Source organism: Terrapene carolina, unplaced genomic scaffold, assembly GCF_002925995.2.
Source record: "Terrapene carolina triunguis isolate 2854851 unplaced genomic scaffold, T_m_triunguis-2.0 Scaffold88, whole genome shotgun sequence".
Lineage (NCBI taxonomy): Eukaryota > Metazoa > Chordata > Testudines > Emydidae > Terrapene > Terrapene triunguis.
Genome location: NW_020664439.1, coordinates 44,007,761 through 44,034,938, shown reverse-complemented (window position 1 = coordinate 44,034,938; position 27,178 = coordinate 44,007,761). Strand labels below are relative to the sequence as shown.

Genomic DNA, 27,178 nt, shown 5'->3' with positions numbered 1-27,178 from the left:
GGCTTTTTTGCCTGGGGCGGCAAAAAAGCCAGAGCTGGCCCTGGCAGGGGTGGCTCCAGGCTATGGAGGGGCTGTGTGCTCTGCTGGTGAGAGCACTGGGGCTGGCTCAGCTGTTTGCTCAGTTGCCACATTTTTAAATGTCCCGACCAAGCTGGGCCTCCTAAATCCCTAGTGGCTGGTGTTGGCAACATAGGAATCATTCTGCTTAGTAATTTGAGCATTGGCCTGCTAAACCCAGGGTTGTGAGTTCAATCCCTGTGGGGGCCATTTAAGGAACTGGGGTAAAAAAAAAAACTGTCTGGGGATTGGTCCTGCTTTGGACAGGGGGTTGGACTAGATGATCTCCTGAGGTCCCTTCCAACCCTGATATTCTATGATCTTCCCTTGCAGCCCGGCTTGGCAGGGTGTGGGGAAGCAGCTGATGCACCTCCACCCAGAGGCAGCTGCATTTCACTGCTGGGCGGGGGGGTGTCGCTGTATCAACAGGTGTCCTGCCCCGTCCCCGAGGGGCTGCATTCTGGGCTGGGATCCTGGTACCTGTGGCGTGAAAGGCACCATGATTAATCAGTGCCCCTGACCCCAGCGTCCAGGGGGTGGGTTAAGTAGTGCATGGGGGTGACAGAAGGGATGGGGGATGGTGACACAGGGCACGGAGGGGGGCTCTGGAGGGGGTCCCCGGGGGAAACATTGCCTCCTTCTGTCCCCTGGGAGTCGTCACACAGGATCCACTCCCAAGGGCTCGTCCTGCCCACTGGGGCGGGGGGGTTTAGTTTCCGGACGGAATGTTTTCAGCGTTGCACCAAACCCGGCCCGGAAGTTCCACGTGGTTTGTGGGGAAACACGTGGCAGGCGGCAGGTTTGGTTTCAGCGACCAGTTGCGGATCGGCCACGCCCCCTTATCGATGGCCCCGCCCTCATATAGGCACCACCGCGGCCCGGGGTCCGGGGGCATGGACTTTCCGTGGCTGCCGGACTCTAACGTCCGGTACCGGGACCGGTGCTTCTGGGACTCGCGGTACCGGGAGGTGGGGGCTGCTCCGGCTGAGTGGTTTGGGGGCTTATCCTGCTTCCGCGAGCAGCTGGAGGCGGAGCTGCGCCCGGGGGACCGGATCCTGGTGCTGGGTAAGTGAAACCCCCTGGGGAATCCCCCTCAGCCTCACCGGAGCCTGGTGCTGGGTTAGGGGCACCCCGGGCTCTTTCCCCCTACGGGGCTGGATCTGGTGGTGGACTTGTGCTGGGGGTCCCCGCCTGGGATGACGTGTTTCCACGATCCAGCACTAGCAGTGTTTTCCCTAGGAATTGAAATGGGGGTCAGGGCCGATGGGGGTGAGACCGTGAGGGTGAAGGTGGGCTGTATGGCACCATAGTAAAAAAATGTTTTGTGACCATTTTATTAAATTTAACTTGTGTTTTAAAACTATCACACAAATTAAAGTTGGCTGCTCAAGCCTTCTATGAAGCACGACATCTACATCCTTCTTGGTTTCTTGTTATAATTTTGCACAACTCTGTTAATGAACTTCCTGAATGCAACGTTGTTCATCTTTGGCTTCTCGTGTGTCTGGTACTTCTATTCCTTCAATTGATATGTGTATTAGTTCATTCACATGCTCAGGCAGAAGGTGACTTCTTTCAGAACACAAAATTCTATTAAATGATGAAAAAGAACGCTCAATGGTAGCTGTTGTGACTGGGAGTAGCAAGAGATGAATTCCTACTGCTTTCATCCCAGGAAATATAGCATAAAGGTCCGGTCGAGCCACTAGGGATGATAAAAAGAAGTTGAAGTCAAGTCTTCATTAATTCGTCGTATGATATTCCACTCTGTGTTCAAATTCTCTATTCTGACCTGAGCACATGGCAGCCCCTTTGCTGGTAGTGCCTCACTCCACTCAACTGCCAATGTTTTAGAAGACCGGGATCTGCAAAAGCTACGTAGAGGTTGAATAGAATCTTGAAGTCGCTGTTGTAGATTTTTAAGAATCAAGTCTGTGCTTTTTCAGTTGTCTTAACAAACACTTCTTGTCTTCTTCACTTAAGGCATTTATATTGAATCCTTCATTAGTCAACTTCTGGACTGAAACTTTGCTTCTTCCAGTACTTTTTCAATGGATATCTCTCTGATTGATCCAAATGTAGCTTCTATTGCTGGACAAAGATCTACTACTGTTGTAGCAGATGCCTGGATGGCATTGTTTAATGACCCAAGTGGTTTCAACAGTAGACTTACGAGAGAGAGAGAGAATGGCAATAGTCTCTCTGAACGTAGTAGCAAAAGTAATCCACCAGCCTCACTACTTAGATCCATCCCAGCTTGGTAGATACTTTCCAAAGCCAGTAATAATGGCTGGAGTAATTTTAAGACAGCAGCCAAGGATCGCTCATGAGAAAGCCAGAGGGTTTTCCCAGGTTGGACTAATTTGAACTTCAGTCCCAGTGTATCTTCTTTATTTTCCAATATAGAGTCTTTTTGGACTCTTGCTGAAAAAAGAATATAATGAAGACATTAAATGTATAGCTTTTTTTTTTTTAAATGTCTTTTGAAGAGTCTGCAGCTCATACTAGCGCTAGTTGGAGTAGATGGCCTCTGCAGTGTGTATAGGAGAGATTAGGGTTACATTTTTCTCTGAGCAAAGCTTGTGCTCCACCATGTCTTCCAGAGAAGTTTGCAGCTCCATCAAATGCACAAGCAGCCGTCTGTTTGGCGTCCAATTGACAAGCATTTAACTCTTCTAAGATGTGGGTTGTCAAAGATGCAGCTGATGTATCTTCTATAACTTGAACATCTAGAAATGCATCTGCTGGCCTACCACTGACATCAAGATAACGTACACAATGGCTTAATACTTGATGCCCATTTGCATCGGTGCATTCATCAGCTGTGTATGCAAATTTTTTGAATGTGGTGAGAGAATTCTTCACTTTTTCAACTGTTGAGTCTTTCACTGTTGTACCATATGCTTCTAGCCAGTCAGTTGAGTTTCTTGCAGAAAGATAGTGAGCATTTGCTGGTCTTGTTCATCCTGAAGTTGAACACTGGTTCCGAACAAGTGACGATGCACTTAACACTGGCCTTCAGTTTGTAGTGTGTGGTATCTCTTGCTTAAATAGAAAGCATGATGCCACAGCCATGTTGGTTCGCATGAACTGTGTTGTGTCTCCAGCATTCTTAACAGCCTCATTAACACTCACCGGTGTTGTCCTTGCTCAGTGGAGACTCAGAGTTCAGAGATGCTTTCACATGAGTTCACCTCCCAGGTAGGGGGGCAAGAAGGCACCTTGCTCGTTCCTCCAGCTGGTCACTGTTCGCTCTGGCCACTGTTGTCCGTTGTGCCACCGTTCACTCCATCGCTCTGTTGCCAATGGCCCTGCGCTGTCACCGTCTGCTGCCACCTGCCACTGTGACCTCTGTGAGTTGATTTCTTGAGGTTCCACCCAGCTCTCAGTGATTTCAGCTGAGCTCTCAGTGGGGGAACCTCGCTGCTAGTGCAGACTGGGCCGTCTCTTCCACAGGATCACTGTCGCACAGCTGGTCTAAGCACTTAAACCTGATTATCAGTGATTTCAGCTGCAGGGGTCACTTAACAGAACAAAAGACTGTCTATGGAGCCTAATCAGCTCTGTCTTTAAACAGTGGAGAGGGGCAGGTCAAATAGTACTTGTGACTCAGGCAGACCATCAAGCAAAACACCTGTCCCCACCCTCTCTCGTGATGCCCTCAGTCAGCACAGGCTAAGTACAGTTCTACTGCCCTTTACTCGTACAATAAGAATAACATTTCATTATCCCCCCCACATTCAAGTGACTTGTAACCCAACCTCAGCCAAAATCTATCACTTGGGTAACACAGCTCTGTTTGCTGGATACCTAGGGAGATTAGGTGGGAATGTAAATACAATCTGGTCCTGAAGCCTTTCCCCCAAGCTTATCACTAGCTGTCAGGGAGAGCTCATTTAGACTTTGCTTACAAATCATCATTTGAAATGACTAGGTTGGCCAGCATCGCCGAAATGAATGCACTGACATTGTCATAAAAATTACAGCTGTATAAGGAAGCTAGTCTACGTTCATACTCTTCAAATCTATTCTACTTTTTCAGATACACTGTCTATGCTTTTAAAGTGTGTATTAATGTTTCAATTTCAATTCAAGTTTCCAAACAATCACTAAACTGGCAACACTGCATGTAAGTAGTTCACAAAACTGGGCAGGGGGATGTTGGGGAAATTCAGGGGGGATGTAGGGAAATCCCTGGGCACTAGGATGCCTTCCCTCCCCCCCGCCCTGCGCTTTCGGTTTATTGGAGGTTCTCCATAAACAAAATCCTGACGGTGCCTTCCTTCTCTGCGAAGGGTGCCTCCCTGAGTTGCGGTAACATTGGGGCTTATACTCTCGATGAGCTGCAGCCTCCAGGGGCGCCTTGGGGGACTGGTCTGCCCTAGGAGAGGCTCCCTTAGTGGGGGACCTGGATCTAGCTCTGTAGAGTGGATGTTCCTGGAGAGTGCTGCACCCTTGGACTGTGCTGGGCCCTGGGACTCAGACGTGGATAAAACATGGCTCAGACGTGCCTGTGCCATGAGACTGAAGCATGTTTTAACCATGTCGGGCTCTGGCATGTCCCCGGGCCCCCGGCTGAGGAGCTGGATTGGTGTCGTTGGGGCAGACACAGTGCGGCCAGCAGAGAACAGTGGTGACACGCTAGCCTTGCAGCTGATGCCCAGTGACAGGGCTGAGATGGAGACACCTGTACACTGAGGTAGTGCCTAGAGGCCCCAGCCCCACTGAGCTCGGTGCTGGGTGAAGTTAGACCTATCTTCCTGGGAAGTAGCCTTGAGAACCTGGCACTGGGGTAGCCTCATCTACCTGAGCCTGCTGGCAGTTAGGAAGGAAAGCTCTGAGACCCCTGACCTGCCCCCTCTCAGCTCCAGGATTGTTATCTCTGGAGCCTAATGATGTGCTGAGTGTTAATGTTGTTAACTGTTTCATTGCTGATCATTGCAGTAGAGAAATCCAGTGGCTCTGGGATTGTAGGGGGAGGCTGTGCAGAGCATCATCCCTTTACCCCATGCACATCTCCACCCTGGGCTGGGCATGTCAAGGCGCGGAGGGGGAAGGTACTGGAGAGTGAGCAGCTGCTGTTGTCAGTGATAGGCGGCAGCTGCACCGAGGGGCTGGGGACACAGGATCAATGGCAGGTTTCTGGATTCCCTCCCAGCGGCTGTAGGGAAGGCCTGGGCTGTGTGTGGTGACCTCTGCCTGGGCCATGTGGGAAGGTCTCTTTGAGTCGGTGGTCCTTGAAGGTGGCCTTTCTGGGGCTGAGTGCTGCAGGATGGGCAGGGGAGAACGTGGATCGGTCTTTCCCTTGGTCTGGGGAAGTAACTGGCTGCTTCTGAGGGGGGTTGTAGTGAACTCAGTGAGGAGGCATAGTGGGGTCTGCACTTACCCGGAGAGGAGAGTGTCCCCTACTGACTCAAATGCGCCTCCCACTCTGGTTAGCTGCTGAGAGCTGACCCCACTGCAGCCTGTTGGAAACTTCCCTGGTAAATTTATTAAGGTTTTACCACGACTCGGTTTCCACACAAGCACTCCTTTATTCGTCCAAAGGCCACTTGGCACTGGTTACATCCAAAATATCAACATAATCCGATTCACCCTTGTATTCTACCGCCGGCAACATAAGAACGGCCATGCTGGGTCAGACCAAAGGTCCATCCAGCCCAGTATCCTGTCTTCCAACAGTAGGTGATCCCAGGTGCCCCAGAGGGACTGAATAGAACAGGTAATCAAGTGATCCATTCCCAGCTTCTGACAAAAAGAGGCTACGGACGCCATCCCTGCCCATCCTGGCTAATAGCCGTTGATGGACCTGTCCTCCATGGACTTATCTAGTTCTTTTTTGAACCCTGTTATAGTTTTCGCCTTCACAACATTCTCTGGCAAGGAGTTCTACAGTTTGACTGTGCATGTGTGAAGAAAGACTTCCTTTTGTTTGTTTGTTTTTAAACCTGTTGCCTATTAATTTCATTTGGTGACCCCTAGTTCTTGTGTTATGAGAAGGAGTAAATAACACTTCCTTATTTACTTTCTCCACGTAATCGCTCCTCCTTCACCTGGAGAAATTCCTCACAAAACTCCCGTTAGCCCCTCTGATACATACAATACAGTGATAAGCGTCCGCCCAACTACTCCAACCAGGTCAGGCCCAGGAGACCTCTTCCCCCAGAGGGGCAAGGAAAAGCTCTGACTGCTCGAAAAGCTTGCTAACAAACAAGCGATGTCTTTGCTGGTGGTTGGACCTTAGCTAAGGGCAGCTGAAGCAGTTTAGGCCTGCACTCTGCTCGTCACGGTTTTTCCCCCTTCTCTCACTTTGCCATATTTTGTCCCTGACGACTGCACTAAGCATTTCTAACCAATTCATTCACTGCGCCTGGTGCCCAATTAACCATGTTTTCTTTAAGGTTTGGGCTAAGCAACAGGACTAAATAGGGGAATGCTGCTATTCCAAAGGGTCCCTATGCGTTTAACACAAACAGTCCTTCTTTCTCACGATTTCTTTCTTTTTGGTCACATGCTTTGGGCCTGTCACTCATGCTAAGATCCAAACGCCATTTAAAACCATAGCTCACCTAGGGCTTATGTGGCTTATGTTCCTACATGTCCTGAGATGGTGTGGGTGTGTTCTAACCCCCCCACTCCTCCCCCATCCCTGGGTTTTCCACAGTCCCTGATCTATGCTACAGGAAATGCCCCTTGCTGCCAGTGGGTGTCAGTAACGCCTGCAGGAGGGTGGTGTGGCTCCGAGTGTAGCCAAGGACATGCCGTGCCCAGCTCTGGCGCAGCCGCACCCGTTGCTGATGTCCATTGTTGGGGCCGGGCAGGTCCTGAGCCTGGCCACTGGCCCAGCAGGGCGAGTGAGTGGTTTGGGGCTAGTGCGGATCCTAGTCCCAGGGAGGAAGCTGTTTGTGGAGCAAAGGGGCTGTAAGATGCCAGCTCGGCTTTGTAGCTTATCCCTCCAAGGTGACGTCCATATGTGCCAGCCCACCCCTTATTCCCCTGTCCCCCCCAAGACTCGATGGGTTCCCATCCAGAGGCTTCTGTGCAGTACCAATCAAGGCATTTTCTGGTGGCGACTGAGGAACAGTCTCCCCTCCAAGTGGGAAGAATTCCTCCTGTGGCCCCTCCGAGTACATCTACACTGCAGCGTGAGCCCAGGGTTTGAACTCCGGCTCAAGCCTAAGCCCCCTTCCGTTTACATGCAAATCGCACCAATCCAGGGTCCCAGGACCCCACGGGCGTGGAGGGTTTGTGCCTGACTCAAACTGGGGCCTGGGTTTCAAGCCCTATTTATTTATTTATTTATTTTACAGTGTAGATGCCGCCGCACTGAACTCGTGCTCTGGGGGTCTGGCCTGCAGCCTGAGCACCCCATTCCATAGAGCTGCAGCCTGTGTGTGTACACTGTAGCTGTCTGCGAGGCCATCCAGGGCCCCCTTATTCCAGGGTGACCTTGGCAGCAGGGGGTGCATTGGAGACCCCTGAATTTCTGCTGCAGAGGTAACCTCTAGAAAACTAGTACCTGCCAATTCCTCCTGAGCGCCACCAGGGGGCAGCATGGCCCTTTCGAGCAGCACTGAGGGTGCTGGACACTGCCAGCCTCTCACTTCCGGGGCCTGTTGCCCGCGAGTGCAGAGCTCGGGGTGGGGGAGGCCCTGGGCTATTGGGGCTGCCCCCTGTGAGCTGACTTAGGGCCAGGGCTGCATCCCAGGGCAAAGCCCGCTGGGCTCACTGCAGCAGTGGGTCTGTTTGGGGCTCCAAGCCCTTCTGGGGGCTGCTCTGCAAACCCACCCTAGGGGGACCCACTGCTCTGCTGGGGGTGTCTGGGATTGTGATCCCTCTGCTGGTCTCCTTGTGCGGCGTGTCCTCCTTGGTCTCTGGCCCCTCTTCCCTGCCTCCCCTTGAGCATCTCTGGGGAAAACCCGCTGCTCTTTCCCAGCATGCTTTGCTAATGAGACTCCTGTCTGTTGCACCCAAGAGCTGTGGGGATGCCTGGGAGTTTCTGCCTGAGATCCCCAGCCGGGTCCCGGTGGGTGCTGTGCCTAGCCGGGCTTCACATTCACCCCTCTGTTCCCCTCTGAGGCCTCCCTTCATCAGAAGAGCTCACGCTGCCCTCCTCCGCCTGCAGCAGGCCCAGGGCCCACTGGGAGAATTGAGGCAGAGAGGAAATGGGAGCGAACCCAGGAGTTCTGACTCTGCCCACGGCATACAGGACGGGAACATCCATGGGAGGGAAGTTCACTGCTCTTGTGGCCCCCGGGTATTGTCACTGGGCTAGAGCTGCCGCACCTGTGCCTGGTGTGAGCGGAACCTGGCAGCAGGGATCCGAGGACTCACTTAGCCCAAGCCAAGCTGGGATTGCTCTGCGGGGGCTGGGCTCCACCTGGGCTGCGTGGTGGGAGCTGTCACCTGCTGCTGGCTAGGTCTGAGGTTACTCCAGGCAGGGCCGGGACTGATCAGCGCCTCTCCTTTGTGGGCTCTGTGCTCAAGGGAGGAATAGGGTTTTGCAGAGGCCCTGAAGCCCTGCATGAGGGATGGGTCTCCCCAGCCTAGGATCACGTACCTAGGGCTGGTCCCCAATCTGTCCTGTGGCCCCTCCACCCAATGTGCTCAGGATCTGCTGCAGTTCCCACCATCTTCCTCCTCCCCCTCCGGGAGAGGTGTCCAGCACCACCCCTAGCAGCTGAGGGCTCGGACCTCCTCCAGGGTCCCTCTTCTCAGGCCACTGGAAATGTTGGCTCCTAGCTCACCCCACTTTAATCGTTCCCCCGCCCCTTTCTCTGCGGTGACAGGATGAAGGCCAGGGCCAGGCACTCTCTTGGGGGCTTCTCCCTGCACTTCCTAGAGCCCTGGCGTTTGGAGCAGACCAGCGCTGGGCTGAGCTGTGAGACACCCATCGGTCTGGCTTTATATGGGGCTGTCCCTTCCCCGCCGCTCCAGTGGGATGGACCAGGCAGAGAGTCCGAAACCTCCCCACCTTCCTGGGTGGTCAGGGTAGAAGATGGGGCTAAGGGCTTACGACACTTCAGTGACTCTGCCCCTGTTTCCTCCCCCGGAAATGATACTGGCCTCCTTTGTGAAGGGCTTGGAGCTCTGCGGGTGCCAAGGGCAATGGAAGAGCAAAGTGCTGGTAAGGGTGAGCTCTGGGTTCCCATCCAGAGGCTTCTGTGCAGTACCAATCAAGGCATTTTCTGGTGGTGGCTGAGGAACTGTCTCCCCTCCAAGTGGGAAGAATTCCTCCTGTGGCCCCTCCGAGTACGTCTACACGGCAGCGTGAGCCCAGGGTTTGAACTCCCCTTCCGTTTACATGCAAATTGCACCAATCCAGGGTCCCAGGACCCCACAGGGGTGGAGGGTTTGTGCCTGACTCAAACTGGGGCCTGGGTTTCAAGCCCTATTTATTTATTTATTTTACAGCGTAGATGCCGCCGCACTGAACTCATGCTCTGGGGGTCTGCTAAAAAAAATACCACCAGCCGGCCTTCTGTGTCCTCTGGAGAGTCAGGTTTGGACAGTAAAGTTTTCCCGCACTGCCCCACGAACCAAGGGCTAAAGGGGGTGTGTTCTGGGAGGGTGCTGGGAAGTCTCAGTTGGACTCAGGCCTGCAAAATGCAGTGTTGATGCTGGAGCCCCAGGTGGGGACCCAGGTTCAATCCTTCCTGACCTGGGGTTGCAAACGCGTTTAGATGCTCAAGCCCAGGCTCTGCTAGGTCAAGTTCTGCTAACCCTGGGCTTTGCACTGCAGTGTAGACAGTCCCGAAATGGCTTTGACCGAGAGCACGGTCCTTGGTTCGCAGCGGGTTGTCGTGAGCGTGGGCTTGGGGCCTGAGAACAGCCATGGAGGAGCTGGCCGGCACGCGCTGCCTACGTATCACGGAGTTGCACGTCAGTTTATGCTACACGTCCCTCACCTTGGCCGGTGAATTTGCTGACAATCCGTGTGCGCCGACTGCATTGAGGGAGGGTATCCAGGGCTGTTGCCGGTGCCTTTTATTCTGGGCAATAACATCTTTGAAGATCCGTCTATACTGCAATGAAACAGCCGTGGCCAGCCCGTGCTGGCTGACTTGGCCTCACAGGGTTATAAAATTGCCTCGTGGGGTCCCAGTGCCCAAGCCCCAGTGTCCACACTGCAGTTTTATAGCCCCGCAGCCCCAGCTCATGTCAGCTGTCACGGGCCGGCTGCAGCTGTTTTATTGCAGTGTAGACAGACCCCGAGGGAACCAGCCTGGCCCGTATCTCGCATCTAGACCGAACGCTATGCTTCAGGGGGAGCTACGGAAGCTCAGCTGGCCTCTGGGGAGCTGAGAGGCGACTGCACCGTCACTAATGGGAAGAGAACGTTGGTGACCTGCAGTGCCTACGACGAGGATGCGCCATCGGGACGTCCGGTTCTCTGTGCTGGCTCAGGCAGAGCCCTGGAAGTGTTCTACGGTGTCGGAGCCAGTTTCCAGCAGCCCTTGGCTTTGACTGGGGGTTGGTAGAGCTGCAGCTTCTCCTTCCAATTAAAGGGGCCTCCTCATTCATGAGGATCCAAGTGCCGGCAGCACTTAAGTTGAAATGCGACGTCCGGCTGTGGCACAGCCGGTGGGGTTTGCGAGAGCCCCCGGCGCAATGTGCTACGACTGATTCCAAATGGAGAAGCCGGCACCTCGGTATCCGGGACTTGCTCGAACACGGTACCGTCGCTGCCGTCCCCATAGCATGGTGGAGCCGGTGCACTGGTTTTGTTAGCATCTTCGGAGGTAGCGTAGTCACAGGGCCGCACACTCGTGTATTTACCCTCCTGTCACCCCTGTGAGGCCAGGCAGGGCTTTCATCCCCTCGTTGCAGTCTGGGAATTGAGACGGGGCCAACGAGGCGTCTGGAAGAGCAGGGTCTAGAACCCAGGTCTCCTAGGTTCCGGGCTGGTGCTCTGACCACTGGGCCAGCCGCCCTCATCCAGCCCAAGCTGCAGGTGGCAGAATGGAGGAAAAGTGGAACAGAAGATCGGTGCTGCTGTTCATGCAGGATGGCTGAGCACTAGAGAAATGACCCAGCAGTGGGGGTGACCTACTGACTAGCTGAGCTGCAACGCACCGAGCATCATGGCCTGGGTGCTGGGGATGCCTAGCAAGGGGGGTCTTTGCTGCTTGGCTGGGCAGTGCAGGAGGTGAGATCTGAGTGGGGGCAGCCGTTGCAGGCTTGTGACTCAGGGATGTCTGGGGCACGACTGAACCCAATGCAGCAAACGGCTGACTCCTGCTGTGAACGTCGAACTCTCCCATGACTGCCGTGGGCTGGGCGGAAGAGGGACGACTGATTTCCCAGCCGCACCTGGTGGCACTTGGGCCAGCTGTTGAGATGGGCACAAGGGGCTCTGACCAGAACACGTCTCACCCAGCAAGGCCCCTCGCAAACAACGGGCGAGGGCTCTGAAGGGATTCGCTGGCTGATAACTGATCTGGGTGGAAACCTTGGCTTGATCCAGTTAACAGCAAGGAGCTGTTAAGACACCTGGACTAAGAAGCCAGGGGGTCTTGGCCAACACAACGTCTGCTAATCCCGAGTACAAAGCACAGAGCCTGGAAGAGGAGGTTGGAACCCCCCAGATTTCCCTGGTGAAGGCAGTTGCGTGGCAGAGGGGGCGACCCGCATGGCGTGACAATGCACAGGGCGGGATGGTTGAATGTTTTTAAAGCCCGGCCCTGGCATCTGGGCATGAATTTCCAACGCATCCTTATTTTTCTAACCCCAGCACCTCGGAGCCCTGGTCACGCACCAAGACTCCGTGGCAATAGGAGCTGTACAAACGATGGTCCCTGCCCCCAAAGAGCTTTCGATTGAAGTAGAAGACGAGAGATGATGAGTGGACACGGATAGATGGGGGAGCACAAGGAAAGACTGAGACACACTTTGTTGCTGCCTATCACACTAGTATCAGCAGCCTGGCTTTGGTCGGCACTTCCTAAGGCTAAGTGCTAACGTTAGCTAACCGGGGGGGGGGCGTAGCCCCTGGGGGGGGGGGGGGGGGGGCGGAAATTCTCCATCACTTGAAGCCTTCGCCCCAAGACCAGGTGTCTCTGTCTAGAAGAGATGGATGGGTTGGGTGCGGGGAGCGCTGGGTGCACTCTATGGCCAGTCTCTCTGTGGGAGGATGGCCGGAGGTGATTCCCTTCTGGCCTTGCTGTCCAATAGCAGGAGAGCGCAGCCTCACCTAGGGTGGGGAACTCGGTCATTTTGGCCAATCCGTGCCTCTGTCTGGGGAATCAATGCACTGTTCACCTGTGGAACTCCTTGCCAGGGGATGTTGTGAAGGCCAACAGTAGAACTGGGTTCAAAAAACCTAGACAAGTTCATGGAGGATAAGCCCATCAATGGCTGCTAGCCAAGGTTCAGGGTTGCCATCCAATGCTCGGGGCACCCCTAAACCTCTGACTGCCAGGAGGGGAAGACACGTTCTGTACAGTCCCCCTGCAGCTCTGATACTGGCTGTGGACGGAGATAGGAAGCAGGGCAAGATGGCCCATGTCTGACCCAGTGTGGCAGTTCCTGTTCTTATAAACATGCTCCCCGGGAGTGATATGGGGCATTTGTGTCTTGGTTTGTAACGCCTCTGGGGGTGATGGCGGGGGCTGGACAATGCCCACTGCATCCGGCCTCTCTAGCCCAACCCCCTCGCTGTCCTGAGCATGGTTCTTCTCCCGCAAATTAACCAGATTCCCCCAGCAGGCCGCAAGGGAAGTCCTTCTGGGGGATTTAGCGGGGAGGAGAGGAGTCAAAGCTTCATTTAATTCCACCTGGTGCTTTATCCATCTCTGATCTGGCTGCTGCTGCAGCTTTTAACCTGGTGCCTCCTTAATCCGGAGTTTTCCCTGAGTTTTCGAGCAGGTTCGGATTAACCGGGTCTAATCGCCTGATCCCCTAACAGGATCAATCTATGCGATCTGTGATTAATAGCAGCCAAATCCCCCCCCCCCTCCCCCCGGGGCTGAGGGCTGCTCAGGAAAGGTAGGAGGGGAGCCCACAGGTGTGGGGTGGGGGCTGGGGCCAAGCCTGGGGGTGGGGTTGAGTGTGCTAGGCCAGGCCCCATCCGGATAGGGAAGGGAGTGCCTCACCTGGTCTGGAGCAGGCGGGGAGGGGGGTTCTACGGTGGGGAGACACCCAGGGATACACCTGCCATGGCCTAGCTGCCACCCCTGCATGAGGCTTGGCTTGGGAGCTTCCCCAGCCCCTGGTCTGAGGGCACTTGGCCAAGGCTTGGCTGTCCCAGTTGCCTTTGCTGCAGGGCGGTGCCAGGCTCTCCCCCCTCAGCCTCCCATGTACCCCTGTGGGGCTGGCTGGGGAGCTCCCTTGGGAGCGTGGACAGCCCGTTCCCTTCCCTGCTCTGCCTTGCATGCGCTAGAGATTCGCAGATGCTCCTTCCCCTCCCCCCATCGGTTAAGCCCTGCCAGATGGTGCCAGGCTGCAGTAATCTGCTCACTGGCCAGTGGCCCTCTGCATCCCAGCCGCATCCCTCCCTGGTGGGTTGGCTCCCCACACAGCTCAAGGGGCGGGCAGGAACGGGGAGCCTGGGAGGGGTGTAGGGACCCACCGACTGGCCGCACCCAGCACTGTGACTTGGCTGTCAGAGAAACCATGTAAAGACCTTGGCTGCTGGGGGGTGCCCCATCTCTGCACCCCTGCCTGGCATTGAGGGGGTGCGGGGCCACTGGGAGAGCTGCCCTGTGTCTGCACCCTAGACTGGTATGGGTGGGGGGAGCTGCATCGCTGGGGGAGCTGCGCTGTGTCTGCACCCCAGCCTGGTATTGGGAGGAAGCAGTACGGTGCTGTGGGGAGAGTTGCCCTTAATGCCCTGCCCATGCCCCATCTCCCTGTGAGTAGCACACTCAGAACCCATGTTACTAGTGCTGGTGTCTGAAGCCCAGGGCGTGGCAGGGACGGGCGAGTCCCTTCCATGTCACCAGAGGATCCAGCTCTGCTGTTTGTGCTGCCCCGAGTGCCCTCCTTGCCCCAGACCACTCTGACATGGGCTGGCCCCGGTAAATCCCAAACCGGAGTCTCTCACCTGCCCGACCCGGAGTGGGGCAGGGCAGAATCTTGCTCCCTCTTCCCTGGTTCTCCGGTGCTGGGTTCCTGGCCAAACCCCTCTAGTCCAGGGTGAAACTGGCCAGGCTGCCTGTGGAGAACAGAGTTCAGCAGGGCTGGGATCTGTGTCCCCAGTTGCCATGTGGGATGGAGCAGAGTCTTTTGGCTCCTTTGCCCGGGCACACCTGCCCACGCGTGTGGGCGCCCGGGCCTGCTGTCCCACGCACGGGAGAGGCGGCGCCCGGGCCTGCTGTCCCACGCACGGGAGAGGCGGCGCCCGGGCCTGCTGTCCCACGCACGGGAGAGGCGGCGCCCATGACATTAAAATGGAATTTGCAAACTGCTCATTAAGTGCAGCTTTGTCTCTAAGTTAATACGACCCCACTGCACGGTGCCTGCACCCCTCCCCTCCCCGTCCCAGAACTGACTGCTCTTGGAGTCGCAAAGCAGAACTGGAGGAGACCAGCTGCTTCCCACCGGGGCTGGCCCCTCGGGTGCATTGCTGGTCTCCAGGCCTTAGTCAAGATTTAAATTCTGGCCACTCTTTCCCTGTTCCTGGCCCTCGTCTGCATGAGACTAGCCAGGCCCATCCTGATGATGGGGAGGAGTGGGAGCCCCAGCTGAGGTTTGGGACACGGGAGGCCCCACGCTGGGCCTGAGGCTGTCCTTTTCATAGACCCAGCAGGCGGTCTGGATGCGTGTGGCTTGCATGTGGCTCCAGAGAGGACAATAGTGTAATGACGGCTGCAGAGCCAGCAGGGGGCACCCAGGCCTTTTTGGTGAGCCCCACAAAAATGGAGGTTACTACATTTGATATCCAGCTTCCCCTGTCCGGTTGGAAGCAGGTTGTTTGGTGTTTGGGCCCACACCCCAGGCTGGGGCCCTGTCCGTCTGAGTGCTCTGTCTCTCCCGCAGCACGTTGCGGGGCGAGGAGGCAGGCCCAGAGCTTGCTGCAGAGAGGACCTTGTGTGCCAACTGCAGTGAAGGGAAATCACTGGGGTTTGCTGGGTTAGCTGTGACAACAGACAGTCAGACCAGACTCCACTGCGCTCCCCAGCTTACCTGGGGGGCAGGGAATATATGTTTATAGTCTCACCAATCTGGGGGGGTGGGGAGGCTGCTGGGAGGGGGCAGTGGGAATGTCTCAACCTCCCGTCCTCCACTGGACTTGATACTGTGTGTGACCAAGGCTTGAGCTCCTAGGTTAGCACCCCAACAAACGGCAGCCCCTTTGCCTCCGGATCTGCCCCTGCATCCACTGACCGTGGGGAAAAGTGCATTAGCTGGATCTTGCTGCTACAATGACTGGCACTGAAACAGTTAACACTGACATTTGAATAGTCTTCTGTAGGTTTCAGAGTTAACAGCCAACTGAGCGGGCTGGGACAGCTGGCTCCTACTCCCCAGCTGCGAAACACCCAGGGCTCTGCTTGGGGCCACAGAACCACCCGTGCGGTTCATGGACCCATCTGCGTTGGTTGGCTCTCACCTGGGCATCCTCCTTTTTGCAGGCTGTGGAAACAGCGCCCTGAGCGCCGACCTGTTCCAGCTTGGCTACACAGATGTCACCAGCATTGACTACTCTCCAGTGTGCATCGCAGGCATGCGAGCCCGCTACGCCCAGTGCCAGGGCCTGCAGTGGGTGGTGATGGACGCTCGGGACTTGGCCTTCGCAGATGGCACCTTCGACGTGGTTCTGGAGAAGGGCACGCTGGATTCCATGATGGTGGCGGAGACGGACCCCTGGAACGTGTCGCCCGAGACTACAGCGCTGCTGGACCAGGTGCTGAAGGAGGTGAGTGGGCAGGACTCCGAAGTCGTTAGAGGCTCTGATCCCCTTGTGGCAGTCAGGGCAGGGTAGGACCAGACTTGGGCCCAGCTGGGACGTGAACTCGTATCCCCGGTGCGGAGACCTTGACACCAGCTCGTGCAAGCATCTGGTGGTAATGGCTGGCCTCGGTGGGAACGGGCAATCAGGTGCCCTCGAAGGGCGAGGCCCTGTCTCCGGAGTGCGGCTCCGCCAGGCTTGCTGGGGAAGGCCCGGCTGTGAAGGGGCCCGTGTGTTAAAGCTTGCCAGGCGTGGTGGACATGCCATGTGGATGTGTGACAGAGCTGGGACTGAACATCCCTTCCACCCCCAGGAGAACGGCCCCGGCTGCCTGACTGCTCCAAAGCCAGGGGCAGAGTCGGCCCAGCCCTGGGCCCTTGTCCAGGTGGGAGCCAAGCGGCATTGGGGTCAGGTCGTGGCTCAAGTCTATGCTCTGATCTATAGGTCTGGGGGAACTGCCTCTCCCCAAATCGGGGTGCTAGTGACTCCTCCCCACCCACGCTCTCCATACGGAGCTCTTCCACCACCAGTGTCTCCCCAGACTCCGGGGCACATCCCAGCCATTTCCCCCCCAACCCGGGAACTGCTGAGCAGTGAGACACTGGAGTGAATGCAGTGTCCGTGGCTTGGCCCAGAGGCCACTGGTGATCTTGCTCTGCCCCGGGGCTGTGTCCTGAGGTTGGGGAGGGGAGATGCTCTTGCGTTCCTTGCTGGTCTTTCAGAGATGGCTGCTTTGGCAGGGCAGGGATGTTGGTCCACAAAACTGCCGGATGAGCATCTCTGAAGACAACACCAGGAAGGCAAAAGCATGTGGGGGGAACTGTGGGTCAAGATTGAGAGGCTTCAGCAGAGCTGGGAGCCCAGGGCTGGGAGGGCAGAGGGGGCTCCAGATTGGCACAGAGGGGCACAGGCGGAGCTGTGGAGGGGGGAGCCCAGGGCAGGAACGGCAGAGGGGGCTGCAGATTGGGCCTGGGGCTGGGCGTGGTCCCATGGCTGGGACTGGCTCCTTGGAAAGAGTTAACTCTGCAGTTTCAGGACTGTTAAGGGTGTGAAATTCCTCTTCCCTGTTCCTCCCCAGTACAATGACTCATCAGGGTTGCCATGGTGATGTGGCCGCAGAGCCTGTTGCCTGCAAATCGTTTCAGTGGCTCGCCCTTTGATGTTGGGTTTGGGCAAGTGCCGCCTGGGAAGCTGGCAGTGGCCATGGGGGCAGCAGTCCCTGCCTGGCTGTTGGTGCAGGTGATGAGAGCTTGGCTTCACGCTGCCTTGTGGGGGAGCAAGAGCCAGGGGGGAAGCTCTCGTTGTGTGTCAGGGGAACTGCCTGCCAGGATGATGGAGCTGGCTGGGGAATCTCCTCCCAGGGAAGGTCTGGCATAGGGGGCATTGCACTGGGGCTCCGGACACCTGGATTCTCTTCCCACCTCGGCCCTGCTGTCTGACCCTGGGCAAGTCACTTCCCCTCCCACCCGTTGTCCAAGGAGGCTGTAAATTCTCTGGCTCAGGAATGGCCTCTCGCTGTCTGTCCAGCACCCAGCACCGTGGGTCCCTGCTCTGTTGGGACGTCTGCGTGTGTCAGTGATCCACAGGGCTAGCGTGGCCTTTCCAGGAGGGCAGCCCATATGGCGCTAGGCCCTCGGCCAGCACTTCTTATGAAAGTCAGCCCCACGGTCTCGCTACCCTGATCATGGAGGATAGGTCCATCAATGGCTATTAGCCTGGATGGGCAGGAATGGTGTCCCTAGCCTCTGTTTGCCAAAAGCTGGGAATGGCAACAGGGGATGGACCACTTGATGATTACCTGTTCTGTTCATTCCCTCTGAAGCACCTGGCATTGACCACGGTCAGAAGACAGGATACTGGGCTAGATGGACCTTTGGCCTGACCCAGTAGGGCCATTCTTACGTTCTTATGATACTGGCGCACTGGCTAAAGCATTTCTGTGTCTCATTGTGCAGCAAGACTTTACTCCTTTGGCAACAATGCAAGGCGCAGATGTTCTGTCTCTTTGCAAAACGGCTTTTTCACAACACACCAAAATATTTATTAGTCAGCTGGAATACAGCGTGTAAGGTCCTGAGGTTAGGATGGAAAGACGTGCATGTAAGCTTTGCCTTGCTGCAGCGTTACCGGCCTCTGTAGCCCAAAGCATCCAGCATCTCATCTTCCCCTCACCAGTAGCCAGTTCTTATACCCACTCCGAACACCTCCACCTTCTGTTTCCAGTTACTCAGGATGGGTCTGCATGTCCTGCTTCCCCGAGCTGCCGCTCCTTATAAGTTCCTGTCTGGTCCTTGGCTTTCCATTGACTCCCCCAGGCAATTCCATCCATGCCTTGACCGTCTCTGATCATTCATTGGAACCAACAACCCAGCCATGCCTCTTGCCGACTGAGATTAACTCTTTCAGCCTTACCAGGTTTCCAGATGGAGTGGGTAAAGCGAGGCAGTGGCTACACTACAGAGCCTATGTTGGCCTAGCCTCCAGTGTAGACCCAGTGTACGCTGACAGGAGTTTTTCTGCCCGTATAGGAACACCCCTTCCCTGAATGCCATTAGCTAATTCTTCTATCGACATGGCTGCATCTTCACGGGTTGGGTTGGCATTGCAGCAGCGGGCGGGGCTGTGGGTTTTTTCACTCCCCTGACCGACCTGGCTAGGCCATGCTTAAAGCTTTAAGTTTAGACCAAGCCTAAATCTTACATTTTTTTTTTCTCTTAAAAAATGTCCCCCATGCTGTTGTAATGCAGACGATTCAGTGAAGGTCTGGGAGCCCCAGCCTTCCCCAACAGGGGATGGATCTGGCCTGGAATCGTCCCTTAGGCAAGGGCTGGGCCCTTTGATTGAGACCGCTGGAGCCAGACTAGCTAAAATGCTTGGAAGGCCTCTCCCTTGCCCTGGGGGTGGGACTGAGTGTGGTTCCTCCTGTTTTAACTGTGCCGCATTGCTCGGGGTGGGGGGGGTGATCATGGTCCTCTAGGCTGAGGGGATAGCAAGAGGGGTTGTACCCTGAGCAACCCTGCCCCAGGCAGGGTCACTGCCATTGGGCCCCCTGGGTTCTTCCTTCTGAGTCAAGTGAATGTGGGGACTAGGCACAGAACCGGGAAGTATTAGAAGCCAGATCCCATCCCCACCCCGTTTGATTCCCGCACTTCGATCCTTAGCTGGGGACCCCCCTTGCAGAGGGAGATCTGCCTGGCTTGTTCTCCTGGTTGCCCGTGGAAACCCTTGTCAGTATTGACTGGGCAGTGGTGTTACCATGGGGACGGGTGATGCCTCCAGCCTATTATTAATTGGCGCTATGGGGAGATGTGGCTGCAACAGCAGGAAGCTGATTCAACTCACCAGGGTGGGGCACTGGGGATCACTGGCCCTGGTAGTGCTGCCCACGGGGATGGGAAGTTTCTCCCCCCCCCCCCCCCCCGCCTGTTGTCATCCTCTGCTTGGCCTTTTACTTTCACTGGTTTCTCTCTCCCTGGGCTGGGTTCCTCCTGGGCCAGGCTCTTCCCCCCTCCTACCTCTTCTGCTCCAGGATGTCTCGCTGCACCACGTCCAGGCCTGCTCCGTGGGGCTACCTCCATGGGGAACTTGCTCAGTGCCCAGGGCTCCCCTGGGTGACTCACCCTGGACCAGAGGGGTGGGAAAGAGCCTGGCTTTCTGCTCAGCTTGAAACAGCCCCGTGCTCTCTCCAACCTACCCCTGCCCTGGGGCTTTCCCCTGCTCTCCCCCCTGTAATCACTGCCTGGCTGTGGCTAACCATGTGGTGCGTGACATGGGGGGAGGCCTGTGTCCCATCCCCCCCTCCCCCTGCTGGCTCCCATGTGTCGTTCAGAAGGAGGGGAGCCAAGGGGGTGGGAGAGATGGGGTGACCCCTGCCTCCCCATGGAGCTCTAGGAGCGTGATGCTCCCTGCCCCACCTGCCCTAGAGGCAGCAGTAGTCACCTGCATGATGGCTGGGCGCGGGGAGGGAAGACTTGGGGCATCCCTGTTGCTAAGCAAAGGGGTGTTCCAGGGACACCACGTGGCCCCCTCGTCTACCCCCAGCCAGTTCTCTGATTGTGACGAGAGGATCCTGCAAACTCTGCCCACCCCACTAGGAATCGTGGGAAGTGGGTGTGGGCAGGGAGTTGCTGGGCACAGGGGTCTCACCTGGCCCCTTTCCCCGGGGCAGGCTCTCTTGCTCCGGCCCAGTCTGGTCTGATTATCTCAAACCGTGGGGCTCCCTGGCCAGCCGGCTGCTTTAGCTTCTCCATGGGCCCTGAATAATCCCTTGCCCTCTGTGGTTTGCCCTTCACTTGCCTGCTGACTGTTTCCCCACCAGCCCTGGGCCACTTGCCATGGGGCTGGGGCTGCCCCCTGGTGCTAGGGGCAGTGGGAGACATGCAGGCGATGGTCCCTGCCAGCTGAGCCGTGCTCTGATCTGTGCCCGTCTCTGCTCCCACTCTCATCCTGGCTGGCGGTGATTGCTGGCTTCCCAGCCAGGCCTGGGTGGAGGTTGGGGCTGGTGGTGCTGCCTGCAGCTGTCAGTCGACCAAGTTAAGCTCTTGTAACCTTCACTCCGACCTCAGTCCCTCCGGCCCCTGGGGGCTCTGAATTCCCTGCAGCCTCTCTGGCTTAGACCTAGGCGAAGCAGCGTTCGAGGTGGGGTGGCTGGAGACGGGGGCTTTGTGCACCCTGCTCTGGGACAGGACGGCTCTGGGGTGGGGGCAGAGCTGGGTTTAGCAGCATCGGGGGCATCTCCCTGCAGCGGTGTAGGGAGAATAAGTCCCCTCAGCTCCTGCATGGGAGCTCTGGGCATGCTCCGCCCCCAATCCCATTGGCCCTTTTACAGCCATGTCCGACTGCAAACTCCTCCCCCATTCACACCCCCTGCCCTAACTCTCTTGCCCTAGTGAAGGGGCTTAGGGCTGGAGGCCCCTGGAGGGCAGCAGGCAGGGCTGGCATGGCGCTGTCAGTGCATGATTGCTTTCCTCCTCCCCCCACTGTTATGAGAGGAAGGAGCCGAATTCCTCTGCTCCTCTACCCAGCCTGTTGGATTTGTGGACACCAAGTACTGGCCAGGGGGCACTGCCCTCCCTCTAGGCAGACCCCATGCGGTAGGGCCGCTGGTACTGCTGTGCCTGGACTGATGACCTGGAAACCCGTATTATGCCAACCGCCGCTTGATTCTGAGCAGCATCTCGCTCATGAATGTCCAACTGGCAGCTCCAATCCTCTTAGGGAGCAGCGCTGGGCTCTCGCTGTAACGAGATTACGGGCGGCTGCCCCAGCCCTTCCCAGCGAACGTGGGGGATGTGTGCATGTGCACATCCACACGGCACCCTGGCGCTGCGTGAACACGCATGGCGACGGCTGTGGGGGGAGCGCAGACCTGCACAGGTGTGACTTGGCAGGCTGTGTATGAAACACGTCAGTGCACACACCCGTGAACATGTACAGACCCCGGTGCTCACCAGGGCACGTGGAGTTTCATGCCTCCCCTGCCTGTGCATAGGGGCTCTTGTGCCCTTCACCCCATACTCCTCTCCAAGGCAGTGCCTTCCCTCTTTGCATTCCCATTGCAGAAGCCACCTGGCTAGTGGCAGATCTGTGAACCCTGGGTCCTGCATTCGGAGCCCAGGGTGCGTGAGGGTCCCCGGGGCACCAGCTCCCCGCTGGGTGGGGGGAGTGGAGGAGGGGACAGACGCCAAACGAGAGAAGAATTGGCAGAGCTGGGTGTGTGGGGAGCCCAGGGCTGGAATAGCCGTGGGGCTGTGGGTAGAGATTATGGGGCACTGGGACCCAGGGCTGGAAGAGGGGGCTCTGGGTTGGGATTGGGGAGCAGAGGCAGTGCTGGGGGAGGACGGCTCATGTAGCTGGAGCGCCCAGCGGCCCCTGTGAGTTGTGCTAGGGAGTGATCACATCCTGCTGCGCTAGTAGGGGACGGCGAGGGAGCCTGGGGGCCTCTTGGAAGCAGATGCTGCTTCTCCTGCCCATCTCCCCAGAGCCGCTCTGCAGCCGCTACTGGTGAATGAAGTTCTGTGAAGCCGTCTCTTAGCAACAGCCATTAGTCCTCTCTGAACTGGAGATTTCACAGCAGGAGACGGATCCCACCTGGTGTGTGATGGGCCCAGACCCTTCCTTCCCCAGCCAGCCTGCTCTCAGCAGGGACCCTCCACCCCTCCCTCCTGCCCCCCCGGGGCTGCTGAGGACAGGCCACTGCCTGGCGGGCTGGTGCATCCTCAGTGTTTTTCAGGCTACTAACCCCCTTTCATTGCCCCAGAGCAGGAATTGGGGGATGGGGGTGGAACCAGGCTGGTGGCAGTGACCATCAGCACTCAGACCTGCCTCAGAAACTCTGCCCCATGCAGATTGGGGCTTTCACAGCTCCATTTCCACCCTCCGCTGAGCAGAATTAGGTGGGGCGTGTCTGGGAGCAGAGGTCCCAGGTGTGGCTTAAGGGGCAGATTCTCCTAGCCCCATGCCCTGGCGCTGGGTCGGCGCTGGTTCTGGGGGCATGGTCACACTGGCTCTCAGGCAGTCCAGGTCCTGCTGGCTGAGCATGACTGTTGGCCGGCCGGGTGAGGTCAGAAGCGGCTGGCTCCTGGCACTCCCGCCCTTCTGCAAAACAGGAACCCTTCCGGGCTGTTCACGTGGTGAGGGCATAGGGACTGGCAGGCCCAGCTGTCCCTGGGCAGGGAAATGGAGGTGCAAGGGCTGTGATTAGCTCTTCCGTTGTCTGGTTATTCTCCCCAGCTCCGTGGGTGCAGGCCCAGGTGGCTTATGGGGCTTGGTCAGCTCTGGTTCCCAGCTCCTGGGCCGTGTCCTGGGTTTGCCCCAGTTGGGCCCCTCACCCTGGCCGCGTTCTGGATGGCGCACGCCTTGCTAGGCCAGGCTCCCTGCTCAGGGCTTCCAGTGCCTGGAGAAGGGACATTCCCTGTGGAGGGCCGTGGTCTATGCAGCCACCCCAGGCTCCCGAGGAACGAGAATCCCGGCTCCAGCTCTCTTGGAGAAGGCAGTGAAGGCTACGTGGGGTCCTGCTGAGTCCCTGGAGCTGCCCCGTGCGGCGCTGAGCATGAGTCAAAGGGCACGGCCCTCCGGTCGCCAGTGCAGAGAATTGAGCTCAGACCCCTGAGCCTTCTCCAGCCTAGTTCTGAGCCCGTGCAGCTCTCCTGAGGGGCCTGACTTCAATGCATGCACCATCCCTTGTCTCCTGTTACCCACTGCTGGAATCTGGGCTTTCTGCCCTCCATCTAAGGGGGATTGGTGTGGAGGGGGTGGGAGTCGGTCACTGCAGCTCATGTATACGTGATCTTCCAGAGCCCTAGCTCTGTGCACAGACTCCTTTCCCGCACCGAGTGCCCCAGGCCCTGCCCCTTGGGGTAGGCGTTCGGGCCTTTCTGCTTCTGGGGCCCATCTAGGGCAGGTAATTTAAACATCCTATTGCCCCCTCCCCCTCCCCAGCTGCTGGGACGAGAAGCGGGAGGGTGGGGCTCTTGCCTGATCACTCTGTGTGTGTGATCTGCTGCCTTGTATGGGTGGGGCTGGCCCCCAGCATCTGCCCAACTCTCTGCACTGGGACTTTTCATGGCCCATCTCACCCAGGGAAGGAGGAGCAGACTGCTGGGTGCAGGCTGGCCAGGGAAGCAGTGTCTCCCTGTAGCATCCTGTCTGTGTCCCGGGTGTTAGGTTATGGACTCTCTCTCCGCTGAGAGGTGATGGGGGCTCTCGCCACTTGCCCTAGTTGTGAGGCTGGTAGCCCCAGAGAGGGGCCTCCCATCCATAGAGAGAGAACCTCATTCAGGAGTGAGGGGCTGGGTCCCTGCTGGGGGCTGGGTCTCTGGGCATCAGCTAGGGGCAGCTGCTTACACTGAAGGGGAGGATGCAGAAATAACCTCCCTCTGCCCCATGTGGGTAGCAAAGGGTGGGGCTTGTGTGCCCCATCAACCCCCAGCCATGCAGCCGGGGACCCTCTGGGAGGGGGGCTGATGTCTGTTTAAGCCTTTGAGGTTCAGAGCGCTGGCCAAGTGTAGAGTGGGGGCTCCAGGCTTTCCCGGGGGCATTGCTGGGGGCAGTGCCTGGGCCCATGGGCCAGAGTGCTAGGGAAGGCCACTGTGGCTGAGCGAGCGGGACCAGAGTGCTCACTTGTGTTGCTAGAGCCAATGGCTGTGCTGGCCAGTAGCACCTGTCCCGGGTTTCAGGGTAACTGCACCAGTATTCCCCTCTGCCCCCACCCTCCTTGGTCTTCTCCAGGAATTCCCAGCCATGTCTCAGGTCTCCAGTCGTCAGCTGTCTCTGGACCTGTGTTCCCAGGCAGGGACTTGTGTTCCACTCCCTTCTGAGCGGGGGACAGGGGTTTACGGCTGCACAGCTCCGTGCCGTACGCTGCCATGTCCCCAGCAAGCCGCTCCGCCTAAAGGCCGATCCCTGGGCTTCCTTCCTCTCCCACGGCTATGAGCAGTGTGTTGCCAGCAGTTACAAGTTACCCCCGGCTCTTCTGAACAAACACCTTTATTCCTACGGTAAAAACCTCCTAAAACCCATGAAAGTGCTTTGCCGTGGGCTGACGCTTGGGCGAGGTCACCCATCTGTCTTATGGGGCCCTGGTAAGTCAAAATCTCCCCAACCCTTCCAGAGAGGTTGGGGCTCCCTGGGGACAGAAGGTCCCTGTCCGTTTGCTGAATCAAAACGAAGCCCTTGAGTCAGTTTAAATGCAGCCTATTTATCTCCTAAGCTCTTTCCTTGTCTGTTGCTCTGTGGAGACCCAGTCTGAACCACCGTCCGGGGGGGTGGGAACGGACCTCTCTGCAGGTGTTTATAACCTGAGTGATTCACCTTAATCATCCCCATCTGCTTTTCGTTCCTGGAGGAGCTGTGGGAACCCTGCCCCTGGAGTTGCATGTGGTTCCTGGCCCCCAGTGGTACATCAACTTCATAGCACATGGTCCCCAAAGCTATTGCATGTGGTTACAAAATCTGCCACAGCACCGACCTGGGAAGCCCAGGGCTCGCCCTTCTGCCCTACGATGCTGTGACCATCCCAGGTGGGCCCTGTTGGCTCTATCTCCCAGGGCTCAACTTCAGTCTCCTCCCTCTCTGCTCAGAGGATGCCCAGCTGCTGCATTTTCCAGACTAATAGCCCCTGCGTTGCCTGTGGCACCAGCTCTGGATTCTTCTCTGCGTCCAACGATGGACAAATGGTGTCCGCGGGAGATACCGTCCCCTGTATTGCTTTTACCCTGCCACAGAGCTCCCACCCTGCCCTGCGTGAGCAGTCCATCCCCTGCCCGCCTGCTGCAGAGCCCCCTCCCCACCCCCAGCATTCGGCAAGGACTGCAGCAGCAGCAGCTCCCTGGCTCTGTAGCCCTTTGGCTAAGGGTGAGTCATGGGAGATGAAGGGCGGTCGGTCCCCACCTGTCAGGGGCCCAGGCAGCCGAGTGCGGGGGAGTTCCCGGCTCTGCGCCGTGCCCTCCCCATCAGGCTGCGCTGGGAGTAGCTGTGTGGCAGAGTGCAGGGAGGCCGCCAACGCTGGCTGCTCATACCAAGCAGCGCCGTTAGCATGCTGAGCACGCCAGCGCTGGCCGTAAATGCCTTTGACATTGGATAAAGCCAAGCAAGAAAATTGATGTTCTTTTCCATCCTATTAGCAAGAGCTTAGTTCCAGTGAGGAGAAAATGATGATTAAAAGGGTCAAGTCCTCTCTGCTTCAAACACCCCGTACCTTGGACACTGTGTTTTCTAGCACAGCTCAGGAATGTTCTGGCGGGGCAAGCACAGCGGGAGGCTGGGATGGGGGCAAACAACCGCTTGGGGGGGGGGGGGGGGGGGGGATCCCGGGGCTGTTGCCTTGGGGGGGGGGGGGGGGGGGCATGGGGTCCTGCAGCCCGTGGGGGTGGGGTAGCTCTACCCTCGTCTGCGCTGGGCATGCACAAGAGTCCTGAGAAAAGACAAAGGAGATCTCCCCCCACCCTGTCGGAGCAGTTGCACCTGGGGCCCCTAGCGGGCTGCAGCTGGCTTCTTCGTTTGGGGGCTCTGGGAGCTGCAACTTTTCTGCTGTTGGATAAAATCATCATCCCTGCAGTGAGCCTTTCCCGGGTGAGCAGGGAGGGGGTCGGGCCCCTGGAGGGGTGCAGGGCAGGTGGAGGAGGCCAAGCGTGGTCTCTCGGCAGCAAGAGGAGCCAGGGCTGATGGCAACGAATGCCAGCTCCGGCAGCAGGGAGTAGGCAGCAGAAGGCGGCCAAGGACAGTGCAGGCTGGAATCTGCTAGATCCCGTAACATCCCCCCACCTCCTTTCGGGGTGCGGGTCGGCCGCTGCTTCACCCTTTGCTGCCCAGCTGCGCTCTGCTGCCGGTGGGGTGGAGGAAATTCTTTCCTGACCCCTGTGGTGAGCAGCAGTTGCCCTGACACTGGGGATCAGCTCCCCTCTCCCTGCATAGCCTGAGATCTGTAGCAAGATGGGAGGTGACCCCTTTTCTGCACACTCCTGGAGCAGCCGCTGGGTTGGAGGGATGCACTGGCGGGGCGGGGCGGGGCGGGGAAGGGTTCCCTGGATTTGGAGAGGTTCCTGCCCGGGAGGGGAACCTGGCAGAGTGCAGGGGGGGCCTTGACCTTGTCCCCTTTAACCTTTTCCTCACAGGTCAGCAGAGTCTTGCGGCCGGGAGGCCGTTTCATCTCCATCACCTTCGCCCAGCCGCACTTCCGCAAGCGCCACTACGCCCAGCCCGCCTACGGCTGGTCCCTGCGCCACTCCACCTACGGCACTGACTTCCACTACTTCCTCTACGTCATGTGCAAAGGCCAGGAGCTGTCCCCTGCCGACCTGGCGCTGGGGCGGAGACTCCACGAGCTGCCCTGCCCCGCCTGCCCGCCCAGCTTCCTCCAGGCCTCGGACAGCGAGGATTATCTCAGTGCTATTGAGCTGTGAGCGGGAAGGGCCGGCCACCCTTGTAGCAGCAAGGAGTTCTCCAGCCGACATGGGGACCTAAGCCAACCAGTGCCAGCTGCAGCTGCCGGTGCCAGACTCATGGGGCTGGGTGACAGCGGGCGCCTCTAATCCAGTGCCTTGCCTGTGGCTGGCAACAGGAGCCCAGCCCGTCCTGCCAGGCACCTGGGCACTGTGAGACCAAAGGGAATGGTGCTTTGCAGCCAGCTCAATAAAATCGGTTTCTCTCTAGTCCCCCAGCCCAGCCCCTCATCCTGGTGCTGTCAATCTCAAGGCTTCTGCACATGGGTATGTTCCCAAGGGCCACCTT

At 57.6% G+C, this 27,178-nt stretch overlaps 1 protein-coding gene across 1 annotated transcript; it reads left to right on the top strand.

Annotated features, from left to right (window-relative positions):
• Positions 1-861: 861 nt before the first annotated feature.
• On the top strand, positions 862-27,178 carry EEF1AKMT4 (EEF1A lysine methyltransferase 4). Its single transcript, XM_024196352.3, has 3 exons — positions 862-1,122; positions 15,633-15,916; positions 26,563-27,178. Exons 1-3 carry the CDS (start codon positions 903-905, stop codon positions 26,848-26,850), a joined length of 792 nt encoding a protein of 263 aa, XP_024052120.2. The 5' UTR covers positions 862-902; the 3' UTR covers positions 26,851-27,178.